Source organism: Pleurodeles waltl, chromosome 9 (assembly GCF_031143425.1).
Source record: "Pleurodeles waltl isolate 20211129_DDA chromosome 9, aPleWal1.hap1.20221129, whole genome shotgun sequence".
Taxonomy (NCBI): domain Eukaryota; kingdom Metazoa; phylum Chordata; class Amphibia; order Caudata; family Salamandridae; genus Pleurodeles; species Pleurodeles waltl.
Window position 1 is genome coordinate 1,126,882,078 of NC_090448.1, and position 13,298 is coordinate 1,126,895,375.

The 13,298-nt window shown below is 43.1% G+C and overlaps 1 protein-coding gene across 1 annotated transcript in view; it reads left to right on the top strand.

Moving 5' to 3' along the window:
- The first annotated feature begins 432 nt into the window (after positions 1–432).
- Positions 433–13,298, top strand: part of ATP6V1D (ATPase H+ transporting V1 subunit D) — a 128,425-nt gene continuing 115,559 nt past the window's right edge. The window contains exon 1 of the mRNA XM_069208879.1: positions 433–597. Within this exon, the coding sequence (XP_069064980.1) occupies positions 557–597 (41 nt within the window). The 5' untranslated portion in view covers positions 433–556. The remainder of the gene's footprint in view (positions 598–13,298) is intronic.

Here is a 13,298-nt window from a genome sequence, read left to right on the forward strand (position 1 = left end):
ATTGAAAGACTACCAATGAATAAGATCAAAGTACGTTATTTTAGCGTCCATCTTGCAATGAGCAAAATACTTTAGATCTTAAAACAGTTTTGAAGCAAAATTCAGCAGCGAAGAAAGTACAAGTTTTGAAAATTTACCGAATAACTAGAAATAACTGAACTCAGATCCCAATTAAAATCATTAATGGTGAGATAATTGTAAAAAATATCTTTCTCTAGCATATTTCAAAGCAATATCGCTATAACTGTTGTATTTCTTCCACTGCACAAATCATTTCAAACCAGTAACTCCTCTCGTTGCCAAACTTCCGTTCATTTAATACACTAATTACAATATCTTCGTAATTCCAAGATGGCTACCATCTTTAGCTTATTTTTCTCTCCAAGTGTTAGCCCCTCATTCATCTCTACTGCTCCCGGCGGTCACGTGACAGAGCTCAGCTGAGCCTGACTTCAGAGGCAGAAGCTGACAGCTCCTCCGCAGTGTGAGCTCTTCGGCTTCTCCTTTCCTCAGACTCGGACACACCTCGGCGTTTGCCCCTCTCCAAGGCTAGAAGATGTCGGGCAAAGACAGGATCGAAGTCTTCCCCTCTCGGATGTGAGTCAAGCCGTCGGCACTCGTTCCACTTTATGCGGCGAACGTTTAACCCCCAATAATATATTGTTATTATTTTATGTGGGCTACGCCTCCCATCTTTCGTGCTGTTTTTGCCTTAACGTTACCATTGTGAAATCTCCCTTCTCGGGATTTTATTGTTGTCTCTTTATCTTCTGATGTCGTCTCAGTTATGTCTCATCCTTGGGAGCCTCCGTGGAGGGTGAGAATGAGTGCTGGGGTTGAGCAGGGCGGTCTCAACCCACGGCGAGGGCAGAGTTTTGGGGGGCAAAAGGGGTTTTCAGGCGTGTGATCCCACCCTCGTCGGTGGCAGTAATTTTGTTTGTTCCGAGGCTGAACATGAGCCCAAGAGAGGCAGTGTAAATTAAGAGGTGTGCTGCAAAAAAGAAATACGTAAAGAACATACATGATGATCGGAATACATCGAAGGATAATTTACACAGAGTGGATTGACTACAGCCATGTATGCGTTCGGCTGTTTTTTGAATGGGAGGAAGTTTGAAATGCCTCGGAGATACTGGGGTAAGGCATTAGTGTTGCTCCTCCTGTGAAGCTCGAATTTGTAGGTGATATTTTCATTACCTACGGCTCAACTGCATATCTGTTTAATTACTTTTAAAATACCATCATTTACTCTACCTTTACCCCTGAAACAATTCTGATGGCATGATGTATAGTTTCCAAAAGCTCCCCTCCGACTGCTTTGGCAAGTCTACTCCAAGGTCACATGAAGGAAGTTGGGCCCACAGCTCAAGAAATTGGCTAGGTATGCTACAGTTGTCAACTCTGATACACTTCTGGTGCCAGCGCCTATTTTGCCTTATTTGTATGTCATGTTATGCTGACAGCAATTAGTATTGCCATTAGCAAGACATCACATCGCTGTCCTGGTACGTTCATTGACCGGTGTTGAGGATTTTGCCAGAATAGCCTAATAACAGTCTGTGGTGATAGTGAATTTTTAAAATAATTTAAAAAATGATGAGAAAAATAAATGAATACATGGATTGGATTTTACGTATGATGTAATGATTTACATTTTTAAATAAGTTCCATTTGAAATCTCAAGGTGGGAGTATTTTATGGCTGACATTTTAAAATAGGGATTAAACAGTTTTGTAGATGGCCAATTTCTTTATGCTTTATAGCAGCTAGTGCATTGTTTTCAGTAATGCCTTTTTCGTAGTATTATGCTGCACTGCTGGCTGTTATGAGCAGATCTGTTGCACTAAATATAAGGCTGTAAACATTTTCTGTATCCATGCATGTGATGTGTTGAAAATGGGGGACTTTACATTTGGCCTGTTACAACTGAGTTCTACAGGATCCATTTCCTTGTTAACAGTTTAAGGACATCTACTGAACTGTTATAAAGAAATTCCGAGTTTAATTTTGGAGCTAGTGCTTTAGTCAATGGCTAAAAACACTATATAGTGCAGATGATATAATTAGAAACTATTTGTATGTAGTAAACTGGAATTTTCACATGGGTTCATGTTAAAAATTGCATGTTAAAAGTTTCGTGGATACATTTTACTTTAAAAGACTGTGGCCCTCGTTACGATGGTGGTCAGACTGCCGCCAATGTCGCGGTCCGGCCACCACATTATGATCGTGTCGGTAGCACCACAGTCGGACCGCCAGTTTTCCTCACAGGATGGGCTGGCGGTCCTAATCTGCATGCAGCACTGTCCTGGGGAGTACGACTCCCTTCTCCGCCAGCGGTTTCTTGGCAGTAGCACCGCTATGTAATGGCTGGTGGAGACAGGGTACAGGGGGGCCCCCTATACTGCCCATGCACGTGGCATGGGCAGTACAGGGCCCCCCCCTGGCCAGCCCTGTCACAAAGTTCACTGTCTGTTTTGCAGACAGTGAGCATGGCAACAAGTGCTGGTGCGCCCTACACACTACAGTATTGCTGCCGGCTCGATTAGTAACCTGGAGACAATGCCGTAGGAGGTTTCCCACTGGCCCAGCAGGAAACTCGTAATAGGGCCGAAGGGGAGGCAGCCGCACTGGTGGCAACCTACCTATCAGGACTTCGATATGGATATTTTTAAAAGGAAAACAGAGGCGTTTGTTCATATTGCAGTTAATGAGTGGGAAAATAAATACCTGTGTTTTTGGTTTTATTGTTAATACATATCAGGTCTTTATGTGGTAACTCAAAGCCTGTTTCCTGTCTTCTTTAGCCCTTCACGTGCTGAGCATTGGTTTATGCTGCCCTTGCAGTACTTGGGGGGATAACTTCATTCATTTGTATACTTATAAATATCCTTCTCAGAGTGCAACTGAATATAAGAAGAATGTTTGGGATTGGTGCTGTTATTACAATTGGGCACAGCTCACATATTACCTTGGTTGGTTACGTGTTTAATGAGTGTCTTTCAGTAGCTTGGTTTGAGTCTTTTTGAGTTGATATATTTTTTAAGATAACAGCCAACACCGTCTAAAGTTGTTACTAATCCGATTGAAGTGCTTTACTGATCAAAGAAGCAGAGTGTTTACTTTTTTTCTTACCTTACTGCCATATGTACATTTAGCATCATTGAATCAGCTGATTACCTACTGACGTTTCTGAATACCTCAATGCCCAATCCAAGACATTTCCATCATTTTGGCTTTTTTCAGTACCATGATGTGCATGAGTGTGCCCTTCACCATTACATTAATTAATATATCAATAACACCAGGTTTCTGTGTAGTATGTATGTCTACACTTATTTTACTAAAATGTCTCTAACTCATGAAGTCATAAGCAAAAACAGTAATTGACAGCACTCTGTAACAACCGTTCATGGGACTCATTCGATTTTCATTTAAAGGTCTGGCTCACAAAGTTTTCTATGGGTAGTTGTACTCCTGGATGAGATGTGTTTTACTGGTGAAGTTTCCTGAGTAAAACAATTACTTAAGAAAAAAAGCTTTGTGAGTGGGCTATTTATTCATTCAGGACATAGATACATTTTCACTATGTTTTTCTGAAATGTGCCGTACATTACTATCTTGTACTTTTTGAAATATAGTTGGACCTATGTAAACTAGCTGTGAGGTCTAATGCATTAATTGCAGTCTGAGGCTAACCTGGAGGTCACAGATTCAGATCTTTGCTGTTGATTCACCCGCACTTCTGAGGTCGATATGTACATTATTTTGAGGCGTGATCGTTAAAGTCCACACAAGTAATCATTTATTAACAATAATCTGTGTGCACAGTTCAACAGACTGAATGAAGTAAAAAATCTTTACCGCACTATCATGTTATGTATTTGACGGTAATACCAATCTGACAATAATATCTGATCAAGAAATGTTGAATAGCTAAATTGACCATAAATCACGATGCATGCTGGGAAACACGTTCTTAATGGTTACTAAATAAGAACACAGGTCTTCGGTGATCATGTCCAGTCATCTTTCAGTTCGTAAGAGGGACGTGGGGATGTGTAGATATGTCCAGCAGTGTACACATTCGTAGCAGGTTCTCTAGAATATTTTGGTCGTCTCCGGAAGCTACATCACCACAAACAAAATGCAGATTGGAGAAGATTTAGCAACGGTCACCCTAAAAGAAAGTTATACCACAAGCCCAACAAAGAGCTAATGACATATTTAGCCCCCTTTTTGCGTTTTGACCCAGTACGTATTTTGTGACCATTGTCGACACTGCAGCCTTATATGAAGGTGCTAGCATTTGCATAATGCTGGTATGTCCTCGGCACCTTGTTGGTCAGCTACTGCCTCTTTGTAAGATTGTCCATCGAGGTAATCCGAGAGTGCCAGGGTCTGAGGGGGAATAAGATCTATGTTGTTTGCAGTTGTGCATGATGATCCAAATGTGTAAAATACCCCCTTGCTGCATACCCTGTCACTACCTTATACGTGCATGTGTTCTGGAGAGAGGGCATGCAAACAGCACTGGTCTTATTGTGTGATTTCATAGTGCTGGAATGGGGTGCGACCTGTGTCGGAGGATTTTAGTGTCATCCGCGAAGGTCTGGCATAAACCATGAAAATTCCTCCAGCTGACAGCATGTAAATAACTAGAAATCTTACAGCATGGGCCCATATCTTATGTGTTAACGTGTTGCTAAATGCTGGTGCTGCCATAGCTTCTGCAGTACACATTTTCACATCAAATGGTGCCAGCCATTAACCAAAGGGAACAGTTACTGACTCATTGAAGCTGACCTATTCACCTGACATGGGAACATTCCCGTTCCTCGGTATCTTTAGAAGCAGAATTAGATTCTGGACTACTAAATGCTTTGCAATGCCATACTAGTATCTGTTTGTGCGCTACACTAATGTCAATAACGTAACATTTAATATGGTTGCAGAGGTTTATGCATTGAACTGCCTTTGGCCACTTTGCCGGATAGCATCCTCCCATAAACACAGATTGCTTCACGCAGTGCAGGCATGTTGTATTTGACTGCTATCTTTGGACTGTTATCCTGGCATAGTGTTCATTAGATGTACAGCAGATAATATACCGGGCACCACTTAAGTATCTGGTAAAATCTGCAGTACGCCATGTGCAGTGTTAGCACTTGATTCTTTCCTGTACGAACAAAGGCAGGCTATGATTGACAGCATTTGAAGAAGACCTGCCCCATGTGTGTACATATGCGAAACAGTATCTGCGATTTTGATGGCAGCATGTCTGGTCTATTCTGTTTACCTGACGCCGTCGCGTATTTGGAAAATTTAGTTCAAAAGCAAGAGAAAATTGGAAGCCCCATTAAGTCTAAATGTTAGGAGTAGATTGGAAAATGGGCAGACTGGTCCTTTTCTCTATCACAAGCTATGTGCATTACAGCACTAGCCTGTCCGCTGTTGTTAATTTGATTATGTTCTGTTGACCCACAGGGAGATGTTATGTAAAGAAAACTGTGATAGAGGCGAGATCGTAATCCACAATGATGTCCTAAAGACAGCAACAAGCTCGCCACAACACAGTGACTAGTTCCCCAGCCCTGAAGCAGGACCCCAACCATCTCCTCTATGGCCTCGCTGCACATTCTTGCAAAACACAATACAAAGAGGTTGGCCGCACATGCAGATGTGGCAAGAATACGCTAAAAGTTATTCATCTATTCTTCACGCCGTGTGTACGCAAAGGTACACAACTTGCCTTGACTCACAGTGCCACAACCCTTCCTGCTCGGGCCACATACTATAACTCACACTCTACCAAACAAGCAGTGAAGGATGGACTAGACTCTTAGTCAGCACCCAAGAGTGCTCTAGGGCTTTGCCAGGGGCACAAGATGCCACAGTGCACCAGGCACATGCATATTGTGTAGGCCCTCTGAGAGCCACTATATTAAAAAACAAACAAAAAAAAAACACACCACCACCCCCATCATCATCATGCAAGTCCCATCTTCAGGGCAGAGCTGCACAGTTCTAAAACGTTTCTGCAAAGGGTAGTGCCCTGTAGACCTAACCTGTGGACCCCATTTGTGGAAAAGGGTTGGTGACTATAACTTCTATAAGCAAAGTAGGGGTTGGTGATTCACCATTAACTTGTGTTGATCTTTGTTAACTTCCTGTGCAGGAAATAGTACAAGTTTTTATTTATTTATTTTAACTAGCTTCTCCTGTACTTTGAAATCTGGAGATAGTTGTGCAAATGATTGACATTAACTTTCCTTCTTGCACATCTGTGAGGAAAGCACCTTTCTGCTCTGTAGTCGGTGGTTGAAACTGGCGGTCACGCGCTGAATATTCACTAAGTATTACGAACCACATTCCCATGCCTAGAGTTGGGCAGGAGTGAATTGCATTAACAAAGGCAGGAATGCATTCACCGATCAGTGCCAGCAAACCTCAGACCGTACACCGACTCCTCGGTGGGTGTGCCTGCTGCACACTGAAACCCTCTCGTGAGCTGCAAGCAGTGTTTGCAGGAGGCCTGCTGCGTGGGGATAAACAGGCCCGTGTGTTCACCACACACACAAGCCGGGGTGTAGCCTGGGCGAGCCAGTACCTCCCGGCTGAGCAGGGCCCGCACAAGCAGCACCGGACCGGACTCTGCCAGGTGGGGCTGCCCAGCACCGCTCTGTCCGGCCCAGAGATCGGATAATATCGCGGGGATTGTTTATTGTTGAGAATTGCAGGCTGAACCTGTGATGAGAGAGGAGTGTGCGGGTTGCAAAGCTCCTAGAATTGCACACCGACATATCTCCCCAGTATCTCTACAAGCAGCACAGCCCCCGCCGCTACTGAGCAGTGTTCCGACGCTTGCCTATGCGTTTGGCTCCAGGTGTTTAATTTGCGGCGGAGGCGCAGGTGTTTTTGAGAAGAGACACCCATGTTTACTTACGCTTCACGCGAGAAGCGTGATGCCTGTTGTATGAACACTGGGGAGGGCTCTCCTTGAGGGTAACTTTGAATTCAGAGCACAGGCCCCGAATAAAAGCTACGCACTCCACTTTATTGCATTCTTGGAAACCACATCCCGTTGTCCTAGTGTTAAAAGGTTGGGATGGAATACAAACGAGGGGTGACCGGCTTTGGAGTTCTGACGTTTGTCGGGAGCACGCAGCGTAACGGCGACATTTGCGCTTTTACGTTACTTTACGCCGCATGCCATCAGAGGACTGCACAGCTCCCAAGTTTTCAGACAGCCACATTTTTCGCGACAATGACCTGCCTCCCGAGTGACACTTTAGTGATACTTAAGCACAGCTCGTGTGTGCATGCAATAAGATACATTTCAGAAAAAAATGTTGGGTGACGCCATTAGGCGGCTTTTTAAATGACAGTAAAGTTAAATTCTAGGATTAGCATTTTTTTGTGTGTAAAGATTGCAGAAAAAAATAAAAAAACGAGTTGAAAGTGGAACACATGGCAGCAACCCGGCTACATTTGTAATTACTGTAAGTCCAGGCTGTGTGGGTACGGGCAGCATCTAGTTACCACTGCTACTTAAGAGTATTGGCATTTATGCACGTGTTATTGTTATTCACTGTAAAATGAACTGAAGAAGAATATTTCCGCTCCCGCGGTAGTTTGCTCAGAGACATATACAAAATACTGCCAGCAGTACGATATTATCACTCTAAAGTAAATACCAAACTGAATGTTGTAGCATAACATAATTAGAAAAAAATATGCCATATACGAACATTGAGCCTACAGGGTACAGACATTTTCACATATCTTGGATTCCCAGTTGTAGCGAGGGCCTTTTTGTAAATTTGGGCTGCTTTCATCTGTGTTGGAGCTAATGCTTAATAAATGGTAACTAAAAACAGTAATATGTTCGTGAATGTGTTGCATTTGTTTGTTCTAGATATTAGTTTGTTCTCAGTAAGTCGGCCAAAGACTGCATTACCTTGGTTTGAAAGGGTCTTTGTTTAATAGTGGAAGTTGTTCGTTTGTGTCTTCATCTGAGGTTTTAGTTCCCTAGTGTTTCTGTAGTGCTTCTTTTGTACAGGAGTGCATAGTAGCCTCTTCCACGTTGAAACTTTGGAGTTACTTGTCGCTGTCCGGGTTCGAACAAACAAGATGGGCCATCCTACAACACAGGCCTTTGTTGGCATTACAATACACGATAAAATGACCAGACAGCTCTGGACCCTCTCTAGGGTACTTCCTGACTCGGCCGAAAGGACTGTTAAAATGTCCACATCGGTGTTCAGGATCCCCACAGCCCCTGTTCAGGAACAGGCATTGAACCTTGGCCCCAGCAGATCTTTCTATTCAGATGGCTGCTAGACCACGTCCTACTAAGCCTTGAGCTCCAGTTGAGCACTGTTGGTGTTGGCTGAGGCGCGAGGCGCCCTGAAATACTGTTTAAAAAAAAAAAAAAAAAGCTTGCTCGCTCTGGTCAGAAAAGACCATCTGACTCCCATAGACATCTCTGTTCATAGCTGTGTAAGGGAGGCCTGCAGTTACAGGTCCAGTTGATCACCCAGAGTCTGCAAAGGCTGTACACCAGGAAAGACACTTCAAAGTTACAACCGTAGGTGGCTGTGCAAAAAAATATATATTCAAGCAAAATCTACTTGTTTAGGCATTTGATGGTACTCGCGGTCATCAGGCATGTGACCTGTGTATTTTTGCTCCCTGGGGGGGTATTATGTTTGGTGTTGTCTGCATGTGGGATAGGACGTTGATACTTGACCAGTACATTACTTCTGTTTTATGTAATACAATGAAGTTGCACGACCATTTTGCATTATTATCATCTCCTTCACCAGAAATCAGTTCAACAGCTGGTCTACATTAAATGGGACTGTTGGTTTTTATCAAAAGAGGTGTGGTGCGGTCAGAAGCCAGTTTCTCGCAATGCCAATTTATATTTGGACATTAAAGGCACTGTCCTTATTCTTGACGTCAAGTGATCGAATTTGCGCCTTTTGCATAGAATACAGCAGATATGTTTGTGACTGTTAGTGAGAAGTGTTCGTGACGCCTATAAGTGACTTTTGATAAGTGCGCATGACTCCTGAGTCATTTTGAATGTGCTACGGATTTCATTAACCCCCTGAATCTGATTAGGTGGAGGAGTATAACCCCTTTTAGTTACAAGGAGGACATTCAAAAGCTCCATATTGGAGAATATAAAGTAGATGCTGAGCGGGTAATCCTTTTTCCCAGCATTCTGGGGAACTAACGTCTCTTACTAGAGTATCTTGTACATGATACGACCTCGCCGTTTGTGAAATGGTGAGCCAATGGGGTTTCTTTAGCGTCAGGCCATCATAATACTGAATTGTGTGAAGGTGCCATAAGGCTGTAAGGCACACTGTGGAGGGTGCTTTGGCAGTCGAGCCCTGACTATAATCGTTCTTTTCTCTCCCGTTAGAAATGGCCAAAGCTTAAACAAGATAAGACTATTATTTTAAGAGAGACTGTGACTAGTGTATGTCAGTTTCAAGCAATGGTTGGATGAAATCAATAAAACATGTTGACATGTTTTTGGATGTAACTCCCATCATCTTCTGCAATCTGTTAGTGCAAGGCAGGGTTTTTAGTGACAGTCCACATGAAAAACAGAACTGACTTGTCCATTACTCATTTTCATACGGCCTTCCTCTCAGTGAAGTCTTTGTGCTCCCTGCACGATGCTGTGAAATGTTGTACAAGTGTGCCATATTTAAAAACCTTGAAAATGATGCCATATTGTTTGCACTACTAGGATTTCCTATATATAGGTTTTAAAATAAGTAAACATATTTCATAATGTACACAGAGGACATGCTACCTATTATTCTGATAACATTTCAGCCATTTTGTATTTCAAGCTTTGTAGGTCTGTTTCTGAAAGGCTTGCCGTGTTGTAATTCTCTGTTGAAATGCGTTGTATAAGGTGATTGTTTTGAAGAAAGACCACTGAACCCATTCGGATCACTAACTGGGAAAAATGGGCATGCCTCGGTAGCGAGTATCTATGTTGGAGTGTGTGAAAATGTCATCCCCGTGGACTGTCGCACATTAGCACTTGATATTCTGGCATTAAAGGGACAGATGTTTACATCACTGCTGGGTACTTTAGAGCTTGAAGTCACTGGTGGTCCCTGTGGACCTTGACAGTACGAAACCGGGTGGGCACTGCCCGAGATGGGACTCAGCAATGTTGGTCACTGCTGACCCCAATTATAAGGAAAACGGGGAACCCTGTTGGTATTAAAAGAAATCTGCATTGATGAGTATCTGAACTAGTGATCATTCAGATCCCGTCTGCATGGACAACTGTGGGCACTGACATTGATGGGCACAAGCACTGATAGTTACTAATGCTCCTAGTGCAGTGGTTCTTAGCCTTTTTAAGTCCTGTGGACGTCTCTTAGTCATTACTGTTATCCGGGGAACCCTACTGAATCATAATTTAAATCCGGGAACACCCACTGAATAATTATTAGAAGGTGGGGAACCCCGGCCTAAATAATTTCGATAATTTGAACTGCAAAACAATTCATAAAAATACAGATAGAATCATTAATCAAACAAATATACAAATGCTGAAATATTTAATTCACAAACAATTATAAAATGTTAATTTTATTGGGAAGGTTGGAGCTTTTCTAAATTCAATTGAGACCAGTCATTCTCCATACTATGTTCTACTTGAGGCACCTACACTGACTGCTCCCATGAATTAATCTGAGGATGCTAACTTTATTTTCAGCCTCCAGTTTCAAATTCCTTCATATTTCTAAAATCCTTTAGTGTAAAGGACCGGGCCACAGGAGAACACAGTCATCTTTATTCAGTATTGGATACAGCTGCATAATTGCGTTTCTCCTGTATCCTCTTTTATGTAGTAGATGTAAGGTAGCTGTTTGCAAATATTTTAGTATTTGGGCCAGGAGAGTTCATGGGAAGAAACTTTCATTTTTAATGTAGAAAAAAAATGTATAAATCAGTTTCTTGATAGTTGAAGAAATGTGAGCTAGACTCAAGTCTTTACTTGAGCTGTGCTTCCCTATGCCTGGGTTCATATTTGAGGGCTTGCAAGTTAGTGTACAGTTTACCTCCAGAATGTTTGTACCTTTTAACCATCGCATGAACATGCCACTTAGAAGCCTGCATGATAACAAACTCTGCAGGCATTGAATGAGGTCTTGGTGATACAACCTGTGCACTGCTAGTAAATATTTCTTCCTCTTTATTCAACTTTCACTTCCTTTTTACCCTCCTCCACCCTTTTGCTAAGCCCAAGTCGCCACTAGGCTCCTGCGAATTGGCAGCCCCTCTGCCACATTCCATTTTGTGCACACAGACACGTTCAGTGAAGAAGTAAGATTCTGTGGATTGAAGCTGGCCTCATAATTGTTGATTTGCTACTCATGCCACAGATTGAGGAAGGCTGGGGGGGGGGGGGTTGAGAGAAGAAACAGGAGGAGCCAGACCATCTGAAACAAACCATTTGAAGAATGAAAAAAACTTCTGGAGTTATAGAGTGGTTTTTGAAGTGTTGATCCTTCTGAGAGAAAATAAATAAATAAATAACAAAGGGGAATTGTTGCCACCACATCCTCTCCAGTCCCAAGTGCTTAATTTGTAAAAGAATAAGTGCCAGGGCCCAAAGTTTTCCTCTGAATCCGGCAGCTGGAGCTGTCGGATATGCCGAATAGAAAGGCTTCCTAGTCCAGGTTCTACCTCATGTCACTTTCATTCACCCTTATACACTCTGTGCCTGTTTTCCTACCCTTGCAATTTCTTTTTCAGCTCTGCTTTCTCTATTTGTCACCATTTTCTCTTCCTCCTTTCTGCCTTTCTGTTTCCCGTTCTGGATCAAAGTCTGATAACCTATTTCATTATGTTATGCCAATTTGTAGAGCACACTATCACCCTCTAGGGTATCCCAGTGCTGAGTATGTGTGAGTCTACCTACACTTAGGGACTAGTGGGTTTACTCGAAAAGCCAGATCTTCAACTTCTTTCTTCTATGTATAGCTTCAGGTCGTTCTACGCATTGGGAGCGATGTAGGAGAAGGCTCAACTGATGGATCTGTTTTTTTTCCGTATGCATGGGATGTGTGCAAGTAGAAGCCCGGACGAGTGCCGCTGTCTGGAAGGTTTGTGAAAGGAGTTGCAACTGTTGAGGTATGCTGGGCCAGTATTATGCAGTACCTTAAAAGGATGGGCAGGGAGTATGAAATGTGCTCGTGTGTGTATTTGGAGCCAGTGGAGCTACTTCAGGTGTGGTGTGATATGAGTGCAGCATGGGAGGTTGAGAGTAATACTGGCCACCATATTCTGAATGGTCTGCAGCCTTCTGGTGAGTGCTTTGTTGATCCCAGCACACTGTGTTCCTGTAATCCCGACTACTTTGTGACTAGGGCATGTGTGACGTTTTTCTGGGTGCTGATTGAGAACCTTTTTGAAAATCTTCTTCCTCATCTTCAGGGCATAGAAGCATGAGGCGATGACGGCATTGACTTAGACGATCATGTCGAGTTTGCTGTTGATGACTATCCCATGTTTCTTGGCATGGGTGGTGGTGGTGGTGGGTGGTGGTCCTAGCTTTATTGACCACTTGGTAGGCTTCCATATTAAAGTGCTCTTCCTGAAGATCACGATTTCAGTCTTCAGCTTTAGACAGTTCGTCTTCATCCATTTAATTAATGCAAGAATCAAACTTGATCCAGGTACGAGGCATTTTGTGTTCCTGAGGGAGAGCACGAGTTGTGCATTGTCGGTGTAGGAGAGGACATTGATGAGAGCTAATGATGCTAACTAGAAGAACCTCGTATGCGTTGATGAAGGTCGGGCTCAGGGAGAATTCTTGCAGAACTCTGCAGATGAGATCACGGACATCCAAGGTGTCTGGTGCCAAGCTGACTGACTGGGCCTTTCCAGTCAGGAAGGAGAAGATCCATTGATGTGCGTGTCCTGTGATTCCGGATGTCATGCAGGCATTGGAAGAGGATGGGATGGAAGACTGTAGAGTTCCTGGAGGATGAGGGCCGCAGTGTCTCCTCTGTTGAGTCATATTAATGTCATCCATGACGGTGATGAGGGCAGTTTACATGCTGTGGTTTGGTATTTGGTTGAGGCATTTGTTGATTTTTCTATAAGACCTTGAAGAGGAATGGAAGCAGGGAAATCATTCTGTAGTTGGCAAGCATTGAGGGGTCCGCAGAAGCTGTCTTCAGCTATGGGAAGACAGCTGCATGTTTCCAAATGTCTGGGAAAGTCTCGAAAGAGATGAAGGTGTTTGT